Below are 18,943 nucleotides of genomic sequence, written 5' to 3' on the forward strand. Positions count from 1 at the left end.
CTTTGAGAAGTCTCACATTCATTCAAACACTCCATAAATATTATTGGGTGCCTTTGGCATACCAGGACCTGGGCTGGGCACTGGGGATGTGATGCTGTGGGGAGTAAGCCAGGTACGTTTCTGCCCTCACAGAGCTTACTGTTTGGAAGCAACATTGTGTCGACTGAAAGCGGATGAATTTAGAGTCCAGAATTCTGGATGCTAATCCCAATATTGCCATTACTGTGACTTTGGGGAAAGTCTCTTACTCTGCATGAAAATCTCTTTCTTTACCTGTGAAGTGAGTGAGGAGGCAAGATGATCATAGGTCTCTTCCTGCTCTAGCTTTCTCTATTTTACCCTTCACTTTTCTGAATTGAAAGTATCTTTTTAATGGAAATCTAATAGTGAAGCACTACCTAGCACACGTGAGGTACGTCGTGTCGGCCACCTTGCACGATTTCGTACACCTACTTCTGGTGGTTGCAGCCGCCTGTGCCTCTCCCATTAGTGTAGTTTTTATGCCTCTGTGCCCTGTACCCTTGCAACACATTAAAATGGCCTTTCTGAAATTCTAATAAGGTTGCCAGCTTCAGCACTGAAAAATACAAGACACCCAGTTACATTTGATAATTTTTTAGTATGAGTATGTCCCAAATGTTTATCTAAAATTCACATGTAACTGGGTCCTTTGTAGTTTATCTGGCAACTCTAGGATTTAAGAGAGGCAAGAACAAACCCAAGGCAGGCACGCAGAACAGCCAACAGTCCAGAAACTATGTCCCGTGAGGACTTCGAAGGAGCTAAGAGAGGGCCAGGGAAGCTATTTAACCGGAGGAAGCAACTGTAGGAAGATGTATTTGCCAATTGCGAAAGCCCTCAGGCTTTCAAGAGGAAAGACTCTGTGAAATTCCAGAGCAGAAGCAGGACTGATGGGGAGAAGCTATTGAAGAAACATTTCAACCTAGTAAAAGAACATTTGAACATACTTTTTACTAAGTATTCACAAAAATAAATGGGAGTTCTGATATAAATTTTTGGTCACCCAATTATATTAATCCTCTCTTGGACATTTTCAATGGACATCAGCTTACTGGAAAGTATTAACATTTTTTTTTAAATCCATTTAACTTTTTTAACACAGCATTTCCCAAACTTGTTTGGTTATGGAACCCCAACTTCTCAAACACTTTTAACATTCTACAGAATTAATGTTCTGAGGAACATACTTTGGGAAACAGTGTACTAACAACCTCTTAGGCTGCCTTGTGAGTATAAACTCCTTGTCAGTAGAGGTGTGCAAAGGCTAGTGCTCTTTTTGTACAGGGATAAGAGGTTAGGCTAAGTGACCACTAATATTCTATAATACACACTGGAACAACTGAGTTGTACTCTTCGAGAACTTCCAAATGAGTTGCCTCATTTTCAGAAGATGGAATAGAAAGTATTCAAGCCACAAAGAAATTAAGCAAGTCACCCAAAGTCATCCAGCAGCTCAGAGGCAAGACACAGAACTAAATCCTGTGATCGGGCTCAGTCACTGCATAAAGCAAGCTCTGCCCTGCAGCTGTCAAATGTTTTAGAAGCCTCACAAAACTAATAAAAAGTACCGGATGAAACACAAAGTTCTGTTGCTTTGTAGTAAAAATGAAAAATATATTGTACTTTAACCTAATTAATTCTTTTTATTAGGAAACGGTACATATGTAACTTAATCCTGTTTTTTTAACTTTGTAGTCAAAATTATTTTTTTCAAGCCAGTGAAAGTAAGCTGCTTAGACATCTGAAATGAATCTCCTTCTCTTGGCCTTGTCTGTTTGAGCACAGCAGATTCTTTCCAATGTGTGTTTACATCTGATATCTGTTGACTAGATAACCAGGGGGAGATAAACCCTGCCCCTGGGAGTTAATAATTCTGTTTGTTTTCCAGCTGCCTTCACCATGATCGGCACCTCCAGTCACTTGTCTGATAAGTGTTCTCAGTTCGCCATTCCTTCCCTGTGCCACTACGCCTTCCCATACTGTGATGAAACCTCATCTGTCCCAAAGCCCCGGGACTTGTGTCGCGATGAATGTGAAATCCTGGAAAATGTCCTGTGTCAAACAGAATACATTTTTGCGAGATCAAATCCCATGATTCTGATGAGGCTGAAACTGCCAAACTGTGAAGATCTCCCCCAGCCAGAGAGCCCCGAAGCTGCAAATTGTATCCGGATTGGAATTCCCATGGCGGATCCTATAAATAAAAGTAAGTGGTAGCCCCTGACCTTCTGTGCTGCCTCGGGGGCCAGCAACCCCATGAAAACTGGATCTTGATCCCTAGTAATGATTCGTGTTGATAGTCAGATTACCTTCCAATGGGCCAAATACTGTGTGGGGCTGAGCATTCAGCGGTGGCTTAGATGCAGTGCCTATCTTCAAGAAGTTGCATGACGATGATAATTTTAAAATATGGTTTCTGGTTCCTTAATAACTTAAAAATAGAATTGCCATATGTCCCAGCAATGCCACTCCTGGGTATATACCCCCAAAGAATTGAAAACAGGTGTTCAAACAAAAACTTGTACAGAAAGGTTCATAACAGCTCTATTCACCACAGCTAAAAGGTGGAAACAGCCCAAATGTCCATCAGTAGGTGAGTAGATAAGTACATTGTGGTATATCCACATAGTGAAGTATTATTCATCCATGAAAAGGAGTAAACTCCTGTTACATGCTATAACATGGCAGGAACCTTGAAAATACTGTCATAGAAGGAAGCCAGACACCATTGTATGAGTCCATTTATATGAAATATCCAGAGTAGACAACTCCATAGAGATAGAAAGCAGATTAATGGTTGCCAGGGGCAGGGGGAAGGGGAGAGTGGGCAGTGACTGCTTAAGAAGCATAGAGTTTCTTCGGGGGATAATATAAGTGTTCTAGGATGAGATAGAGGTGAAGGTTGCACAGTATTTTGAATGTTCTAAATGCACTAATGGTAAATTGTATGATCTGTGTATTGTGCCACAATTTAAAAAATATGTATATGGAGGCTTACCTCCATCCTCCTTCCTCTCACCTCCATGAAACAAAAGACTGTTTTTCTGTGCATTTCCCATGTTCATTGGCATGGCAATGGCCCTAACCCCTGTCAGAAACCCATAGTGCCCTGCTGCTGACTAACATTTTCTGAGAACTAGATTCTTTATTACAGGACTCATGGGCAGAAATGGAAAAAACAGTCCCTGCACCATTCACTAGGAAATGACTCCTGTGCCCCCAGGTCCCGTCCCAGTTCTGATTCTTTTCTGTGTTCAATATCAAAAATACTTGTGGAGGACTGGTTTTCTTCCTGAAGCATAAGCTGTAAATCCTCCCAGGAATGTCACTGCAAGGCCCGCTCTGTGTCCCATCAGGGAAGCCTCGGCCGTGAGGGTAATCGTACATCCTCCCTCCAGAAACTGCTGGCCGGGAGCTCCAGCACCTCCTCTGCTTCTCTCTCACAGTTTGGGCTCTTCTTCTGTGTATTTCAGATCACAAGTGCTATAACAGCACAGGTGTGGACTACCGGGGAACTGTCAGTGTGACCAAATCAGGGCGCCAGTGCCAGCCGTGGAACTCCCAGTACCCCCACACACACACCTTCACCGCCCTCCGCTTCCCAGAGCTGAACGGAGGGCACTCCTACTGCCGCAACCCAGGGAATCAGAAGGAAGCTCCCTGGTGCTTCACCTTGGATGAAAACTATAAGTCTGACCTGTGCGACATCCCAGCATGTGGTAAATACCGTCCTTGCCTTTAAAGGATTCAGTCACTTTAAAAGATCCCCACTCCATGCCCCTTCCCTTAGGAGAATCGTGTAAGGGGGCAAAGGAGATTGATAGTGTTTGTTTGATCTCACACTGTTTCTAGGATAGATAAACCTTGCTGCTTTGACATAAAACACGTTTTAGGGTACCGAAGCACACTCTCAAGGAGGAAACTGTTTTTATCCCTGCAGCTATTGTGTTAGTGAGTATAACAGGCACCTTCTCTCCAGAAGTACAGCTTATCACCATCATTCATGTAGTGAAAGGTGTTACCCACGATGGTCCGGGTCCAAGTGTACCTTTTTTAGCACAACAGGTGTATTGGAAGCAGAAAGAGAACTGTTTTCCCTATGTCCTTGAGAACACCCATGAGGGAGGATGAAACTACAGCCATTACTCAGTGATCCAAGGCAACCTGTGGATAAACTGTGTCCTTTGTCTCATCCTTTTATGCTGCAGAAGTATAGAAAGAAAATGAAATTTCTGAATCAGTTTGTTCCTTTTTCTAGAAAATGTTTGGAAGGTAGGAGAAAGAGAATGCAAATGCTGCTGATACCTGGAGTTTCAGTCTATTTTGGAACTGATTCATCTTCCTGATCCTAGTTCTATTGATAATGTCACCTGAGTTTCCCAGGCATAGTGGGAGAGTCAGGATGTCACAGGAAAGCCACACCGGTAAAATGGAGCTAATAATGATATACATCCAGGGTTTATTGAGAGAATAAAATGAGTTGATAACTGGAAAACTCTACGATATCTGGAAGTTAATAAATGTTTAATAAATATTTTCTAGTGTAATTATTATATAGTCATTATATAAAGAGGAATTTATTATAATTAGTATGTAGTCTTCACATATAGAGGAATGCTTGCTCTCAGTTTAGCAAATACTGTTTGAGCCCACTATGGAGTAGGGAGGGTGAAAAAGGAAGAAAATATGATTCATGTTACAATCGCAATGCAGTCTGTGTGATACGGTAGAAGTTAGCACAAATGCTGTGGAATAAAGAAGAGGAAGCTAAAACATACTACAGAGGTCATTAGGAAAAAGCAATAAAAATATTAAAAGAACCCTTAGTGATAAAAATTTAGGAAACTATTATACTACAGTTTCATTCTTACATGTTACCTGTTACCATGGTATCATTTCCCGCAAAATGGTTTTATAGATGGTTAAACATACTCAGTTTGAGAAAGAGGTAAGCAGACCCTTTTTGTGTTGCTGGGCTTTAAAATGCTTTCATATGCAGCATAAAGAACAAATTATGAAGTTAACTCTTCCAGAGCCACCATTGGAAACATCAAAGCAAATTATCCTGTATTTTTTAAATGGTTTGCACTTAAAATTTATGACTTTTCCCACATGCTATATTCAACGTTAATAGGAAAGGAATAAAATAAAATGTAGATTTATAATCATTTACTTAGTTGCCCCATCCCTTCTCCTACAGCAGGTAGGTGTGAAGATTTGCAAGAGAGCCAGGTATAAAAGCAATACTTACTGAGCATTTCCCATGTGGCAGGCATCATTCTTAGAGTTTCAGAGGCTTTATTTATAATAAGGGGGTTAAGAGGGTTAAGAATACCCTCACGTTGTGACAGGTATTCTTAACCCTGTGCTGCTAAGGAAGAAACAGAGGCTCAGAGAGCAACAGTCACCCCGCTAGTCTGTCTGACTCCAAACTCATCTTCCTGCTACTCCACTGTGCTGTCTCAGGAGACTGATGTGTGTCCTTAAGGAAACCAAATGAATTATTTTAAGGAAGAAACACATTGTTTACTCAACTCTGGGTGGACACCGTTGTCCTTTAGGTGACTTCTAACCCTTAATTTCCAACTATAATCCTCATCAGAAGTAGGGAGATAATCAGACATAGAGAACAGACTTGTGGTTGCCAGGGGGGAGGGGGATGGGGGAGGGAAGAATTGGGAGTTTGGGATTAGCAGATGCAAACTAGTATACATAGGGTTGGATAAACAACAAAGTCCTACTCTGTAGCACAGGGAACTATATTCAATACCCTATGAAAAAGAATGTATACCAATATATGTATATCTGAGTCACTTTGCTATAGAGCAGAAATTAACACAACATTGTAAATCAACTATGCTTGAATACAATTTTTAAAAATAAAATAAAAATAAAGAAGTAGGGAGATAATTTGCTCATAAACTGGAAGATTTGTTGATAATCGGATTCAAGATTTATTACAATTAGTTTAAGTCAAGATTCGAAATGATACCTAAAAAAAGTATTGCTTTCCATTTCAACGGTGTTCCTAAAGCAGTCAGACCAAACACACTCTCCAAAAGATGAAAGAAACCCTTGAACAGTCTTTCAGACTGTGGACACAGAAAGAATGACCACCTATATTACCTACTATGTGCCTGCACGGTGCTTTGTGCTTTACATCTTCATCTCCATTTAAAACTCATCACCACGCTATGGGATAGATGTTATTAACATATCCCACCAAGGTTCAGAAGGGTTAAAGGACTAGTCTAAATGAGACAACTCATGGGATTGGACCTTGAACCCTCGTCTATTTGCACATAGCTCTGACCAAACTCAAAGCTTGCACTCTTTCCCCAGACACTCTGCTGTTTTCCATTTAAAGATTTTTCAGAAATAAGTAAAAGAGTGACAATAGGCTCAACCTCTGGATTTCAGTATACTGAGTCCCATAACATGATATGACATCTAAACATGTTCCCTTGCTGATGAAGAATTTCATCATAGTATTGCTCAGTATATTATTATAGTATTAATCAGTACAGTGATGTTGGAAACCCTAAGATATTTCTTTTTGAATATCAATCTGCATAATTCTGAGGACTGGTTAATTCTAGTCATATGAGAGATAAATTTAGATGAAAGTTAAATCTGCAGATAACAAGCCAGTTTTCACCACTTACAATAAAACTTTTTTTAAAAAGACATTTTCATTTCATTTGGAAAGAAAACAGTTCCTTTTGAATTCTTCAGGCCAAGCCACAAATACATCCATTAAAGGAACAGGGAATCCTTGACATGTGATGAATAAGAAGCTGGCTGAGAGGCCAGCGGCTCCCCAGGGTATGAAATAAAGCAGAGAGCAGGTCAGCATCAGCTGTTGCTCCAAGGCAAGGCTTCTTGTAACTGCCCCTTGATAGCCCACCTCTAACAAAATAATCATACTAGAATCCTACTTTTATAACATTTCGTTAGAGCATTTGATTTTTTTTTTCTCATTTCATCCTTACAAAAATCATAAAAGATAAAGCAGGAATTTCCTGCCCTACTTTAACATATGGGACAACCAAGGCCCAGGGAAGCGGTAGGACTGACCCAAGAACACAAATTAGTTAACAGAAACCAGGTTTCTGGTTCAGGCCCAGGTTCCCTAGGGCCACTCACTGCTGTTTGTTCTGTACCAGTTGTTCTCAAACCGGGACAGTTTTGCCTTCCAGGGTGCATTTGGCAATATCTAGAGATACTTTGGTCATCGCAGCTGGGTGGGGTTGGGGAAGGCTACTGGCATCTATTGTGTAGAGGCCAGAGATGCTGCTAAACATCCCAGAGTGCTCGGAACAGCCCTCACGCAGAATTATCCAGCCCAGAACGCCAGGAGTGCCAGGTTTGGGGAACCCTGAGACTGAAAAAGAATTATACAATTTAGACCATAGAATATAGCATATTGCATATACTGTATAAATTATACAATTTAGACTATAGAATAACAATATTAAACAACAGTTAACATTTACTGAGTGCTTACAAAAAGCCACTATGCAAAGAGTTTTTTATGCATTGTCTCATATATAATAGTTCTATAACTGTATGAGTTGAGTTTTATTCTACCCAAGAAGAGAAAAATGAGACTTAGGTTAAATAACTTGTCCAAGGCCATATGGTTAATAAGAAGTAGACCCAGGACTCAGAGCTATAGCCAGTCTTGTAAATTCTATGATTTATATATGTGTGTGAGTATCTGTGTGTTTATGTATACAAATAGGTAGGTAGGTAGGTAGGTAGATGGATGGATAGATAGATGATAAATAGATAGATGATAAATAGATTGATAGAGATACTGAGAATAAGTCTGCATCTTATAATGAGGTGTAAGCTGTGGGGCATATCTGAAATGAGTTCTTTTCCTCCTTCCTCTCAAATGGGATGGAGTCTCATGGGAATGTTCCTGCATTCTTTGTTAAGTCAAAGTTAAGGAGGTTTCAAAATCTCCACGGGGTTTCTCATTTTCCTACTGATATCTTTTGTTTTCATTTCAACTAAGTAAGGCTAAAAGAAGTATAGACCTAATTAAATGCAGAATGTGAGCATTTGTTGTACTTTCTAGAATAAAGGCACTTGAGAACAGTCTGCCCCAGATTGTTTTATCTGTGAACTTTTACTCTAAGACAGAACATAAAATTAAACACAACCAAATATGTCTGCTGTGAATTCTGGGAATTGGCTCAGCTAGGGCTGTATGCGTGTGCCCAGGCAGTGCCTGGGAAAAGCGAAAGAACGAAAGATAGTTTGAGCCAGACGTGACCTCTCACCTTCCCTGTCTTTTCTTTCCTATCCCAGGCATCCAGCAATTAGAATGGTTATTATTCATTCATTCACTTACTGAAACCAATATGTGTTGAACTTCTACTACACTTTAGATTTTGCTAACAAGCCACGCCCTCGTGTAGCTTACAATCTAGTGGAAGAATCGGATGAAAAAAATGCAAATCACATTAAGCACTGTCTTACAGTTCCCAGCGTTCATGTGTGCTGTTATGTGCTTTTCTGTTTGTGCCGTGATGTCTGCTGTTGGTTGAACACTGTGCTAAGTTCTTTACAGCGGCATCTGGCCTGTGACTTAGCTGATGCTCAATAAAATGTGCTGAGTTAACCCTCATAATAACCACAGGTTAAAGGTATCTCCTCCATTTTACTGATGGAGAAGCTGAGACGATGTTATTTTTACTAAAGCCAAGATCAGATCCACAGGACTCAAGGTCCAGCCTCTGTCCACCATGCTACAGCTACTTAAAGGACACATTCTAGCTTATTCAGAGGAATAAACATTCCTTTATAATTTTCCTCTTCCCTTTGATCCTTATGAGCTCTCTAGGTCTTTGATTTTCTTATCTGAAGCTGTACAGATGCAGGAATGGAGCCCCCAGACACAAGACATCTTCTCTGAGACCCCAGGGTGCTCTACTTAGCCTCAGCCTGATTGGGACTAGGTCCGCCGGCAGCTCCACCCAGACCTCACAGCGTTTGTCCTTTTCCCGTTAAGTCCTAGATCTCCTCCCTTCCTGGCAGCTCCAAGTCCCCAGTCCTTTGGCCATCTTCTGTGAGATCCTGCCTGCAAACCTTCATTCACTACGCTCTCACCTCTAGTCACCGTGGCCACCTTCCAAGCCAAATACTGTGGGCTGGGTGGAAACAAAGTCGAAAAAGAAACATTTGCCTATGTTCTTTCCAGCTGGCACCTAGGCACACCGCCCAGCTTCACAGCTTCACTGTAGCCCTTATCATTGCTTTTCTGCACAGCCCTGAGTGGAGAACTGTGGAAAATGTCTGTTTCTTTGGGAGCTCCTTTTGCAATGACCTAGCCATTTGCCCTTGTCTGTATTCTACCACATAACTTATATTCTGTCTGTCTCCCCAACTAATTGAGATCCCCTATTTGTTTCTTTCTTGAATTGTATGGGGAGGCGGAACCTTGATTACGTTCATGTTTTCATATTCAAACCTTGGCCCTTTATTTCACTCTAGATAAGTCCTGAGCCACAGTTCTTCCACTAGCCAGGCCAGCATGTCTGATTCACCTCTAATTAAAGGTTTCTCCATCTACCAAACAACCAGAACTTCCAAACAGCAGTAGAGTAAGTCCCTTACATACGAACCTTCAGGTTGCGAACTTTCAAAGATGCAAACTCGCGTTCCATCAGCGTCAGGCGTGAGTGAAATTGCAGCTTGCCCTCCGTCTCCTATTGCTGACGATCCTTCAGCTCTACCATCTCCCACCTCCTCTCCCTCCTCCAGTCAGTAACTCTTCTTGCCTGTTCACTCGATGCCAGCCCCTGGATGCCAGCTGTTGAACTGTACTACTGTACTTTTCAAGGTACTGTAAGATTAAAAATGTTTTCTTTATTTTCTGTGTTTGTTTTCAATATGTTATTTGTGTGAAAAGTATTATAAACCTATTACAGTACAGTACTATATAGCTGATTGTGTTAGTTGGGTACCTAAGCTAAATTTGTTGGACTTATGTACAAATTGGACTTACGAACGTGCTCTCAGAACAGAACACGTTCGTATGTAGGGGACTTACTGTGTTGTTTTTACACCTAAACCAGCTTCACTGAAGAGTACCCATTGATAAGAAAGTAGTGAACCATTTGGCTCAATTTGGAGTTTTCGTACCTGGCCTGTTGCTTTTGTATTTCCTTTTAAGTCCTGGCCTTGCAACGGTTTGCCAAAGGGCACGTTGCCCAGTTCTGTGCCTGAATAGCCCTGACTTGTCCCATAACCTTACAAACACCCGCCCTGGGTTCTGCTTTGTCACAAACCATTTTCTCCAACGTGGTGGTTTACAGTTTGGGGCAAGGCAGATGTTTTCCAGATTGCGAACATTGCAGTTTTTAACTCACTCTGTCAGCAGCCTTCTCCCATATTTCACAGAAGACCTGTTGTAAGGCAATTTGTCTTTCAGCCATTTCTTCAGACCAAAATTGAACATTACAGTGAATTGGATGGTGGGGAGGGGGGAAGGAGGTAGGAGGAAGGAATAGAGTACTGCTTTGTATAGTCTGAAGTTTTCCGGAAGAGTTATTTTTGTGCTACAGAGATTTTCAAGATGTACTTTGGTCTCCAGTCTTTATATATTTTCGACAAAGTAAAGAACAATAGTTACCGAAAACTTATAACTGAGTCATGTTCCATAAACATTTTTCACCATGAAATAATTTTCTCTCAAAAGTTTTTTTATTGTCCCCAGTATGCATTGAGTCATTTACCCAGTGTGTCAGCTACTCTAGCAATAAGCTTTTGGAAGCCCTTAACTCTTTGGGCCCACTACCATGCCAATAGGAAGTACTCCTCGTCATCTTGGACTTTTGGTGACAGAATTCTGCTATAACACCACAATGATTGTTGTTATTGGCTTTGCATCAGTCAAGATTCTGGCAGGAAACAAAAGACACAGGCAAATAGACTAAGAATTTTATAAAGAGATTGTTTTTAAAGGTGTTGGCAGAGTTGGGGTTAACCAATGAGGTACAGGACCTGGGGCTAGCAGGAGTGGGAAGCATTACCATTCTAGGCCTGGAGAGTCAAGGGAATGATCGGTTACCCCTCCCCATAGAGTACAGCTGAGGCTGAAGAGAGGGCTGTCCAGTGTGTGCTGTGGCCTTTGGTGGAGGGATGCAGAACACACCAGCCCTACTCTCTCTTCTTGCCCTGGGGTTCTTCTTATCATACCAATGCCTCCTATCAGCTGGACCTAACTGGAAGCCAGAGTCCATTACTCCTGTACATAGAGGTCAGCCTCAGCACAGAGCTGGATAAAAAAGGACTAAGACTGGATCTGGTGAGCTGAGGACACTCAGGGAAAATATTCATCACTGGCTTTAAATCAATTGCTTCGTAAGAGAGTCCGAAGTTCAGTAGGGGTCTAAATAAGGTATGTCAGTCAACTCAGTTTATAAAATCAGAGAATCTTGAGAGGAACGTAGAAGTCAACCAGCCTCTGTTTGAACATGCCAGAGACCTCCAGAGACAGGGATATCTCTCTACACCAAAGTGATTATGGGGTGGCTCCCCCCGCTCAAAATCTGCCTTTGTATGCCAGAAACTAAAACTTGTATGTGAAATCTCCTGAATTTTTTTTAAAAATGTGAGCCACGAATTCAAACTGGGGTGGGGGGCGGGGAAAGCCTAGTAAGGAGCAAGTGTATTTACTAGATCTGGTTTTTAACCTCTTGTGTCATTTCTCATCCAAATTTGAAGACATCTATTGTATCCTTCATTCGATTTTTTTCTTTGGTCTAAAGAGCATGTAGCTCTTCCCGCCTTTCCTTACCCATCCTCCTCCTCCTCCTCCTCTGGATGTTTCTTGCTCCTTCAAAGTCCTTCTTAAAAACATGACTCTTAGAGTAGAAAACTTTTGATGTCTTTCAACCAGAACCGACCAGAAGAGGACCATGATGTTCTCGACCATGACTCAGTCCTGCCAATGAAGGGTATTTCGTTGCTATAATGCCATCTATGAAAATTTTTTGAGCAATTTCATCATGCTGTTGTTGGGTCCAACTGAGCCTTCAAGTCTTCACTAAAACTTACTAGTCTTCTTTTGTTTGTTCGTTTATCTTTAATTTGGTTACCTCAAAAATTATTTAGTAGATTTGCTGAATCATCGACTTCTCTAAGCAAGGTCTTTAACCTAACTCCAAGCTATCATATTTATTTGTAAAATTTCAACTGTTGGTTTAAGGGTCATTATTTTAGCCTGTTGTGTATGAATCTCTAAAATTTTATTTCTATAGTCAATTAGGTATCTTTCCTAGATTCAGGCCATTTTCAAGTTTGATAAGCACATCACCATCAAGTAGTTGATGACAGTGTTGAACAGGCAGGTTCTCTCAAGGATAGCCTTCTATAATTTGATGTTGTTTTGCTGATTAACACTGTTAGGGTACAGCCATGTGGTGAAGTACAAAACCATCTATTGATATTATTATCTAGCCCTCCATCTTTTGTCCATAAGGATATCATGCATCACCTGATCAAATGCTTTGCTAAAGTTTAACTGTGCTTGGTCTACCACTCCAAAATAATCCTATCAGAGATGAAAGACATTTAATTTTATAAAACCTATTGGATTTTGGAACTTAAAAAATTAGCTCAACTAACAAGTGGGCAAAGGACTTAAATAGACATTCCTCCAAAGATGATATACAAATGGACAAGCATATAAGCATATGCTCAACATCACTTATAAAGATTAAAGTAATTAAAGAAATGCAAATCAGAGCTACAATAAGATCTCACCTCATACCCATGAAGATGGCCACTATCAAAAAATAGAACATAGCAAATGTTAGCAAAGATGTGGAGAAATTAGAACCATTTTGCACTGAAGGTAGGAAGGCAAAATGTTGTAGCTACTATAGAAAACAGTATTGATATTTCTCAAAAAGTAAAAAATAGAATTACCATATGATCCAACAATCCCACTTCTGGGTATACATCTAAAAGAATTGAAAGCAGGATCTCAAAAAGATATTTGCACACCCACGTTCATTGTAGCATTATTCACAATAGCCGAGAGTAGGAAGCAAGCCAAATGCCCACCAGTGGACGAATGGATTAAAAAAATGTGGTGTACACATACAGTGGAGCATTATTCAGCCTTAAAAAAGAAGGAAGTCTTGTCACATGCAACAACATGGATGAACCTTGAGGAGATTATACTGAGTGAAACAAGCCAACAAAAAGTCAAATACTATATGATTCCACTTATATGAGGTATCTAAAGTAGTCCAATTCCTAGAAACAAAAAGTAGACTGGTGGTTGCCAGGGTCTTGGGGGAGGGGGAAATGGAGAGTTGTTGTTCAATGAGTATGGAGTTTTAGTTTTGCAAAATGAAAAAGTTCTGGAGATCTTCTGTACCAACAGTGTGACTATACTTCACACTACTGAAATGTACACTTAAAAATGGTTAGGATGGTAAATTTTATGTGTTTTTTACCATAATTAAAATTTTTTTTTTGATTAAAAAGAAAAGTTTAGCCCAACTCTTTCCTTTTATAGAGGAGAAAACTGAGGCCCTGAGATTTAAAGAAACTTTTAGTGAACTCGTGTGGATTCTAGTTGCTAAGGTTTTTTCTCAAGTGCTCACAAATGAGTTACTGCCCCTAACTTAATGTGGTTAAAACATTTCCCAAAGAGAAAAATCTTAATCACTGTATATGGGCTATTCAGAGTCTTTTAAAGAATTCGTTTGAGAATACATAAGGCAATAGATCATCTACTTAGTATTTCCATCATTAAGTCAAGAGAGCGAATGGCTGGGCCCAGCATGCCAGCTGAAGGCCTAATTACCACCTTTTCTCCTTCGGCTTCCAGGTATACGCTTAAATATCACCAATGCAGGCCCCTATCTGCCACAGACCTGCTTATTTTGTAGTTTTCAGATAATAAATGGTGGCTATTCCTGTTTGTTTTCTATGGTTTTAAAATTTTTTTCAGACAAGATCATAATTCAACTTGTTTAATTTCATTTGAATTCTAAGGTTTTGTAAGACTCCTTCCCACCTTTGCCAGATTTAAGATCTGAGCACTTTCGTGTTTTAACTCAAAGTAATATCCCAGATATGTTTCACTTCATAAAAGTACCTCTTGAATGAGAAATTGTGTTTACCTTGCTTTAAGCCCCAGGAGAAGAAAGAAGTATTTTTTCTCCATTATATTTAATTACTAATCAAAGTATTGAATATCATTGTAAAAATAAAATAGGAATGTCAGATGTGAACTGTGATACCAAATTGTTGATTTTTAAAAGGAAATTAATCATGTGGTCTGGACTAAATTGTTGGTTTCAAAAATCCCAAGTATTTAACTTGATGTAACTAAATATGTGCATTTAACTTTTAAACAGTTATTCCAAAGTATTAAAAATCTTCCCCATTCTAATTTTCAGCCAATTTTCTTTGCAGTGCCTCGGAAGTGTCCATTACCCTTTAAAGTGAATAGTAAGAATAATGTCCATTGTTCTTATGTGATTCTTTTTAATAGTATAGTTCCCACTAGATATTAGTCCTTACTGAGAAGGAATCTTGGAATCTTAAGGAGAATGATGAAAAACAATTCCATATAGTATTTTAACTTTTATTAGCCGTATAATTTAAAAAACACAGAGGCATCGAAGACACACTCGCATTCCAACCCTGACTCCACCACTTCCTAGCTTTGGCAAATTTATCCTTTCTCAGCCTCAGTTTCTCTGTTTGTGAAATCAAGATAACCCAAAGTGCTGGGTTAAAATGAAGAATAAAAATGCTAGGATATTAAAAAGGAGTTGGTCAAATGTTAGTTTTCTAATTTTCCATGAGTAAGGTTAGTTGTTCTGTGGAATGTTTTGTTTTTGGGGGTTTTTTAATATTTTTTTAAATTAATTTATTTATTTATTTTTGGATGCGTTGGGTCTTTGTTGCTGCGCGCAGGCTTTCTTTAGTTGCAGTGAGCAGGGGCTACTCTTCATTGCAGTGCGCGGGCTGCTCATTGCAGTGGCCTCTCGCTGCAGAGCATGGGCTCTAGGCATGCAGGCTTCAGTAGCTGTGGCACATGGGCTCAGTAGTTGTGGCTCACGGGCTCTAGAGCTCAGGCTCAGTAGTTGTGGCACACGGGCTTAGTTGCTCCGCAGCATGTGGGATCTTCCCAGACCAGGGCTCGAACCTGTGTCCCCTGCGTTGGCAGGTGGATTCTTAACCACAGCACCACCAGGGAAGCCCCTATGGAATGTTTTTATATGAAGTTTTTTGAGCCAGACACCGACTCCCCTTCTGGCCAAATGCAGAGAGCTGTGTGGGAAAGGAAGCCTGTCATCAGTAAGACTTACAATAGACCTGAATTTGTTTTCTGTCACTTCCAACATGGCCACATAGTGTTCTGCTTGATTATTTCACTTGGCAAGAAGACATTGTGCTAGTTTTGCATATCCTCACTGTAATCAGAAGGAGCCAAGGTTGACGATGTTTAAAGGATTTAGCTTCTTGAAGTTTGTTCTCCTGCAGACCTACAGGGGGATTTGTCCCAGGCCTCCCGTTTACAGTCAAAGGCGTTCTGCGAATAATCTGATATGGACTAAGTACAGAATAGACTCCTTTGTTAGCCAGACAGGTGAGAGCCCTACTTTCTCTTGTTGCTAAAAATCTCGGCCAGAAAAGTGACTAGCATTACATTCGTACTAAATTAGCCTCGTTCCTTTTGTAATCTTACCCTCATAATGATTTCACTGAAAATCCAAGAATAACAAGAAGAACTTACCCCCCTAGGGTCCTGAGAAATCTGAAAGTATTTTATAATGTTAACACTAAGCATAACCTCCAACAACTATGCAGCAGTTTTAGATTTTCCGAGGTTCTTTTGTGAATATCCTCTCTCACGTGAACTAAACAAGATTGGCAGAGCAGGTACCATTATCCTCCTTGAATAACTGAGGAGATGGAGGTCAGTGAGGTCGTTCTTGCTTAAGGTTATTTAGAATTTCCTGCCCCAAACTTTTATTTCCTGAATCTTTTCCTACTCTAAGGGTGGGGGGTAAACATTGGGTGATTGAGTTGTAACAGGTACTAGAATAGATAGTTTCTATGTTACTTCACTTATGGTTTACAACAGTTCTATGAAATAATCCCATTTTACAGATGAGTTTGCTCAGAGTGGCCAAGTGCGTACTCAAGTTTACATAGATAATGACAAAGGCAGTCTTCAGAGGTTTCTCCCTCTAAAACATAATCTTCCTTTATTCTGCTACATTGTCTATATAGAGATATAGCAATCTCTCTCTCTCTATCTGTCCACCCACCCACAGACATGCAGACACAGTTGTTACTAAAACACCTGAGACCCAGTTCCTAATGACTAGAATGATTAGAATAGCCTCCAGAGATGCCTGGGTTATATGTCTACCTGCCGCAGCGTACAAAGCGGGGAGTTCAAAAGCAGCGCACGTGGCAAAGCTCTTGTGTTATTCCCCACCTTTCAGACTTCCTTCATTCTTCCTACCTGTGTGAAACAAGAAAAATCCTACCATGAGAAAATAGGTGCAAAACAACAGCTGCTATCAAAGTACTGGCGGTCTAGTGTAGTAGCTGGAACAGGAGGTGTGAAGCAAGACCCACAGGAGAGGAATCCAAGCTGTTGAATTACTAGCTGCAGGTCCTTGGGCAAGTAAATTAACCACTCTGCCCCTCAGCTTCCTCACCTGTAAAAATGGGGATGAGGATGGCGCCTACCTCATGGGGTTGCTTGTAAGGATAAAATGAATGAGTTTCGAAAAGTGCTTAGAATAATACTTAGCCCATATTAATAACAACAGCTAACATGACTTTCTGCTGGTAGAAAACACTCCAGAAATATTAAAACTATTATTTTTATTATACTCAGTAAGCAGATTTTACCCTTCCCCAGCCCCTCTGAGGGTTAACCCACAGATCACAATCCCAACACCCAGGTTTTGGTGCCCCTTCCTAATTTCTTGGGTTGAGTCTGTTTCCGTGGGGAGTGTGACTAATTACTGCCATATCTCACTGAACAGGTTCCCAAAGAAGGTGTGTGCAAGTAAAGACTATGTACAAGTATATTCTCACTTACCAAGCTTTGCCGGGTATGCAGCTTTTGAACTCCCCACTTTGTATGCTGTGTCAGGGAAGCTCACTGTTTAGAGGGACTTCTGGGCTCTCTTCACCACTCTATCCATACTTCCCTTGTAGTATTTCCAATAGCATATTGTAATTATCTTTTCTCTGTTTTCCTTAGCAGATCACGAGGTCCTTAAGGGCAAAGGACATGTCTTATTTCATTTTATATTCCCAGTACCCAGTGGAGTGCTTGGCAGTAGTAGCTTTTTGTATATTGACTGACTGAAACAAATGGGGGGATGAGGGAATGGATGCATGGTTAATTCTTTTAAGTAAATAATCATCTCTGAATTTTGTGTCAATCTGAATTTTCACACTTTGGATTTTCTTAAAGCTAGATAGCTGATGAGGGTACTGGTGATCAGGACATGTCATTATGCAACCCCTCTAATTACTGTCCCATAATGCTTGCATTGTTTTACCAGTCAAATAATTCATTAATTTTAGTATATGCCCAGGGTATTTAGTTTAATGGTCAGACTCAAACCAAAAAAAGAAAAGTATGTGTCCTTGTGTCCTTCTATACATGTTATATTCTTTTCCAAGCAGTGGTAACAGTGGATGTATAAGATTTCAAAAATATACTTCAAAGGGTTAGCACTCATAATTATTGAGTTCATATGAAACCATTTAAGAAGAATTCTTGGGTTTCAAAAAAGTGTCAAGTTATAGAGTGACGCTGTGCAAGAGGGAATTGTAGACACCGTCCAAAACAGATACTTCACTTTTGTGGATGAGAAAAAGTGAGACCCAAAGAGGTGAATGATTTGTTCAAGGTCACACAGCTCATCAGAGACTGAGCTGGCCCTGACTTCAGGTCCCCATATTCTCAGGCCAGTGGCTTTGTGGACCCTGGGGCCAGGATCCTTTGGTGATATTGCTTCTGGAAAATGCAGGACTGGCCCTATATGTCCAAGCCAGCCAAGACAAGGGCACGATTTCTGGAACACCATGTTGCGGTGGTTGATTCGGGCTGGCAGCCAGTGGAAGAAGACCCCTGGGGTCCACATCAATGCTCTTAGATGTACACAGTCCATCCATGTGGCGTTTAACTTTTAAGGTGTTGGAGAAATGCAGGTCTGCTGCTGAAGAGAGGCAACATCAGAGGGGGGACCCCCCCACACACGAAGTCTTCACAGTGTCCCTCTGCAATTTTTAAACGTTTGAACTTTAAACTTTTCAACTTTGATAAACTACACTGAAGGTCTGATGGAAACAAATTGTAATAAGCAAGGGTTCTTTTTTCTCACAGTAGATTTGTGTGTATAGAAGAATAGGAGGACATTTTAAGCTCTGCCATGTAATATTATTCCATGTTATTTGAACTAGTATAACTTTTGCTCTTTTCCATTTTCTACACCCAGATTCAAAGGATTCCAAGGAGAAGAACAAAATGGAAATCCTGTACATACTGGTGCCTAGTGTTGCCATCCCCCTGGCCATTGCTTTGCTCTTCTTCTTCATTTGTGTCTGTCGCAATAACCAGAAGTCATCGTCACCGCCTGTCCAGAGGCAGCCAAAACACGTCAGAGGTCAAAATGTGGAGATGTCAATGTTGAATGCATATAAACCCAAGGTAAAACTAGCAGTCCTGAGCTGCACTTATTCTATAGACTTCAAGTTAAAGCAACACTTATAACCCACCCAAGCTTAGAAATCAAATGATATAGAAACAGAAATTTTATCAGTGCTAGAGTTCATTTTCAGCATAGCCATGCATTTCTAACTTTGTCCAAGGCAGCTTGAGTATACTTTCATCAGTGTGACCAAT

General features: G+C 40.4%; 1 protein-coding gene across 4 annotated transcripts in view; it reads left to right on the forward strand.

Moving 5' to 3' along the window:
* The window catches only part of ROR1 (receptor tyrosine kinase like orphan receptor 1), a 402,887-nt gene that overhangs the window by 365,779 nt on the left and 18,165 nt on the right, over positions 1 to 18,943 (forward strand). Inside the window, exons 6-9 of one of the 4 annotated variants that reach the window (XM_057551682.1) lie at positions 1,910 to 2,227; positions 3,495 to 3,740; positions 9,796 to 9,874; positions 18,537 to 18,656. In XM_057551682.1, coding sequence (XP_057407665.1) covers positions 1,910 to 2,227; positions 3,495 to 3,740; positions 9,796 to 9,851 — 620 coding nt within the window. In that variant the 3' untranslated portion in view covers positions 9,852 to 9,874; positions 18,537 to 18,656. Of the gene's footprint in view, positions 1 to 1,909; positions 2,228 to 3,494; positions 3,741 to 4,279; positions 8,199 to 9,525; positions 9,552 to 9,795; positions 9,875 to 18,536; positions 18,749 to 18,943 lie in introns of those variants that run through there. The other 3 variants (XM_057551680.1, XM_057551685.1, XM_057551690.1) reach the window with 3 other exon arrangements.

The sequence above is a fragment of the Balaenoptera acutorostrata genome, chromosome 1 (genome assembly GCF_949987535.1).
Source record: "Balaenoptera acutorostrata chromosome 1, mBalAcu1.1, whole genome shotgun sequence".
Taxonomy (NCBI): domain Eukaryota; kingdom Metazoa; phylum Chordata; class Mammalia; order Artiodactyla; family Balaenopteridae; genus Balaenoptera; species Balaenoptera acutorostrata.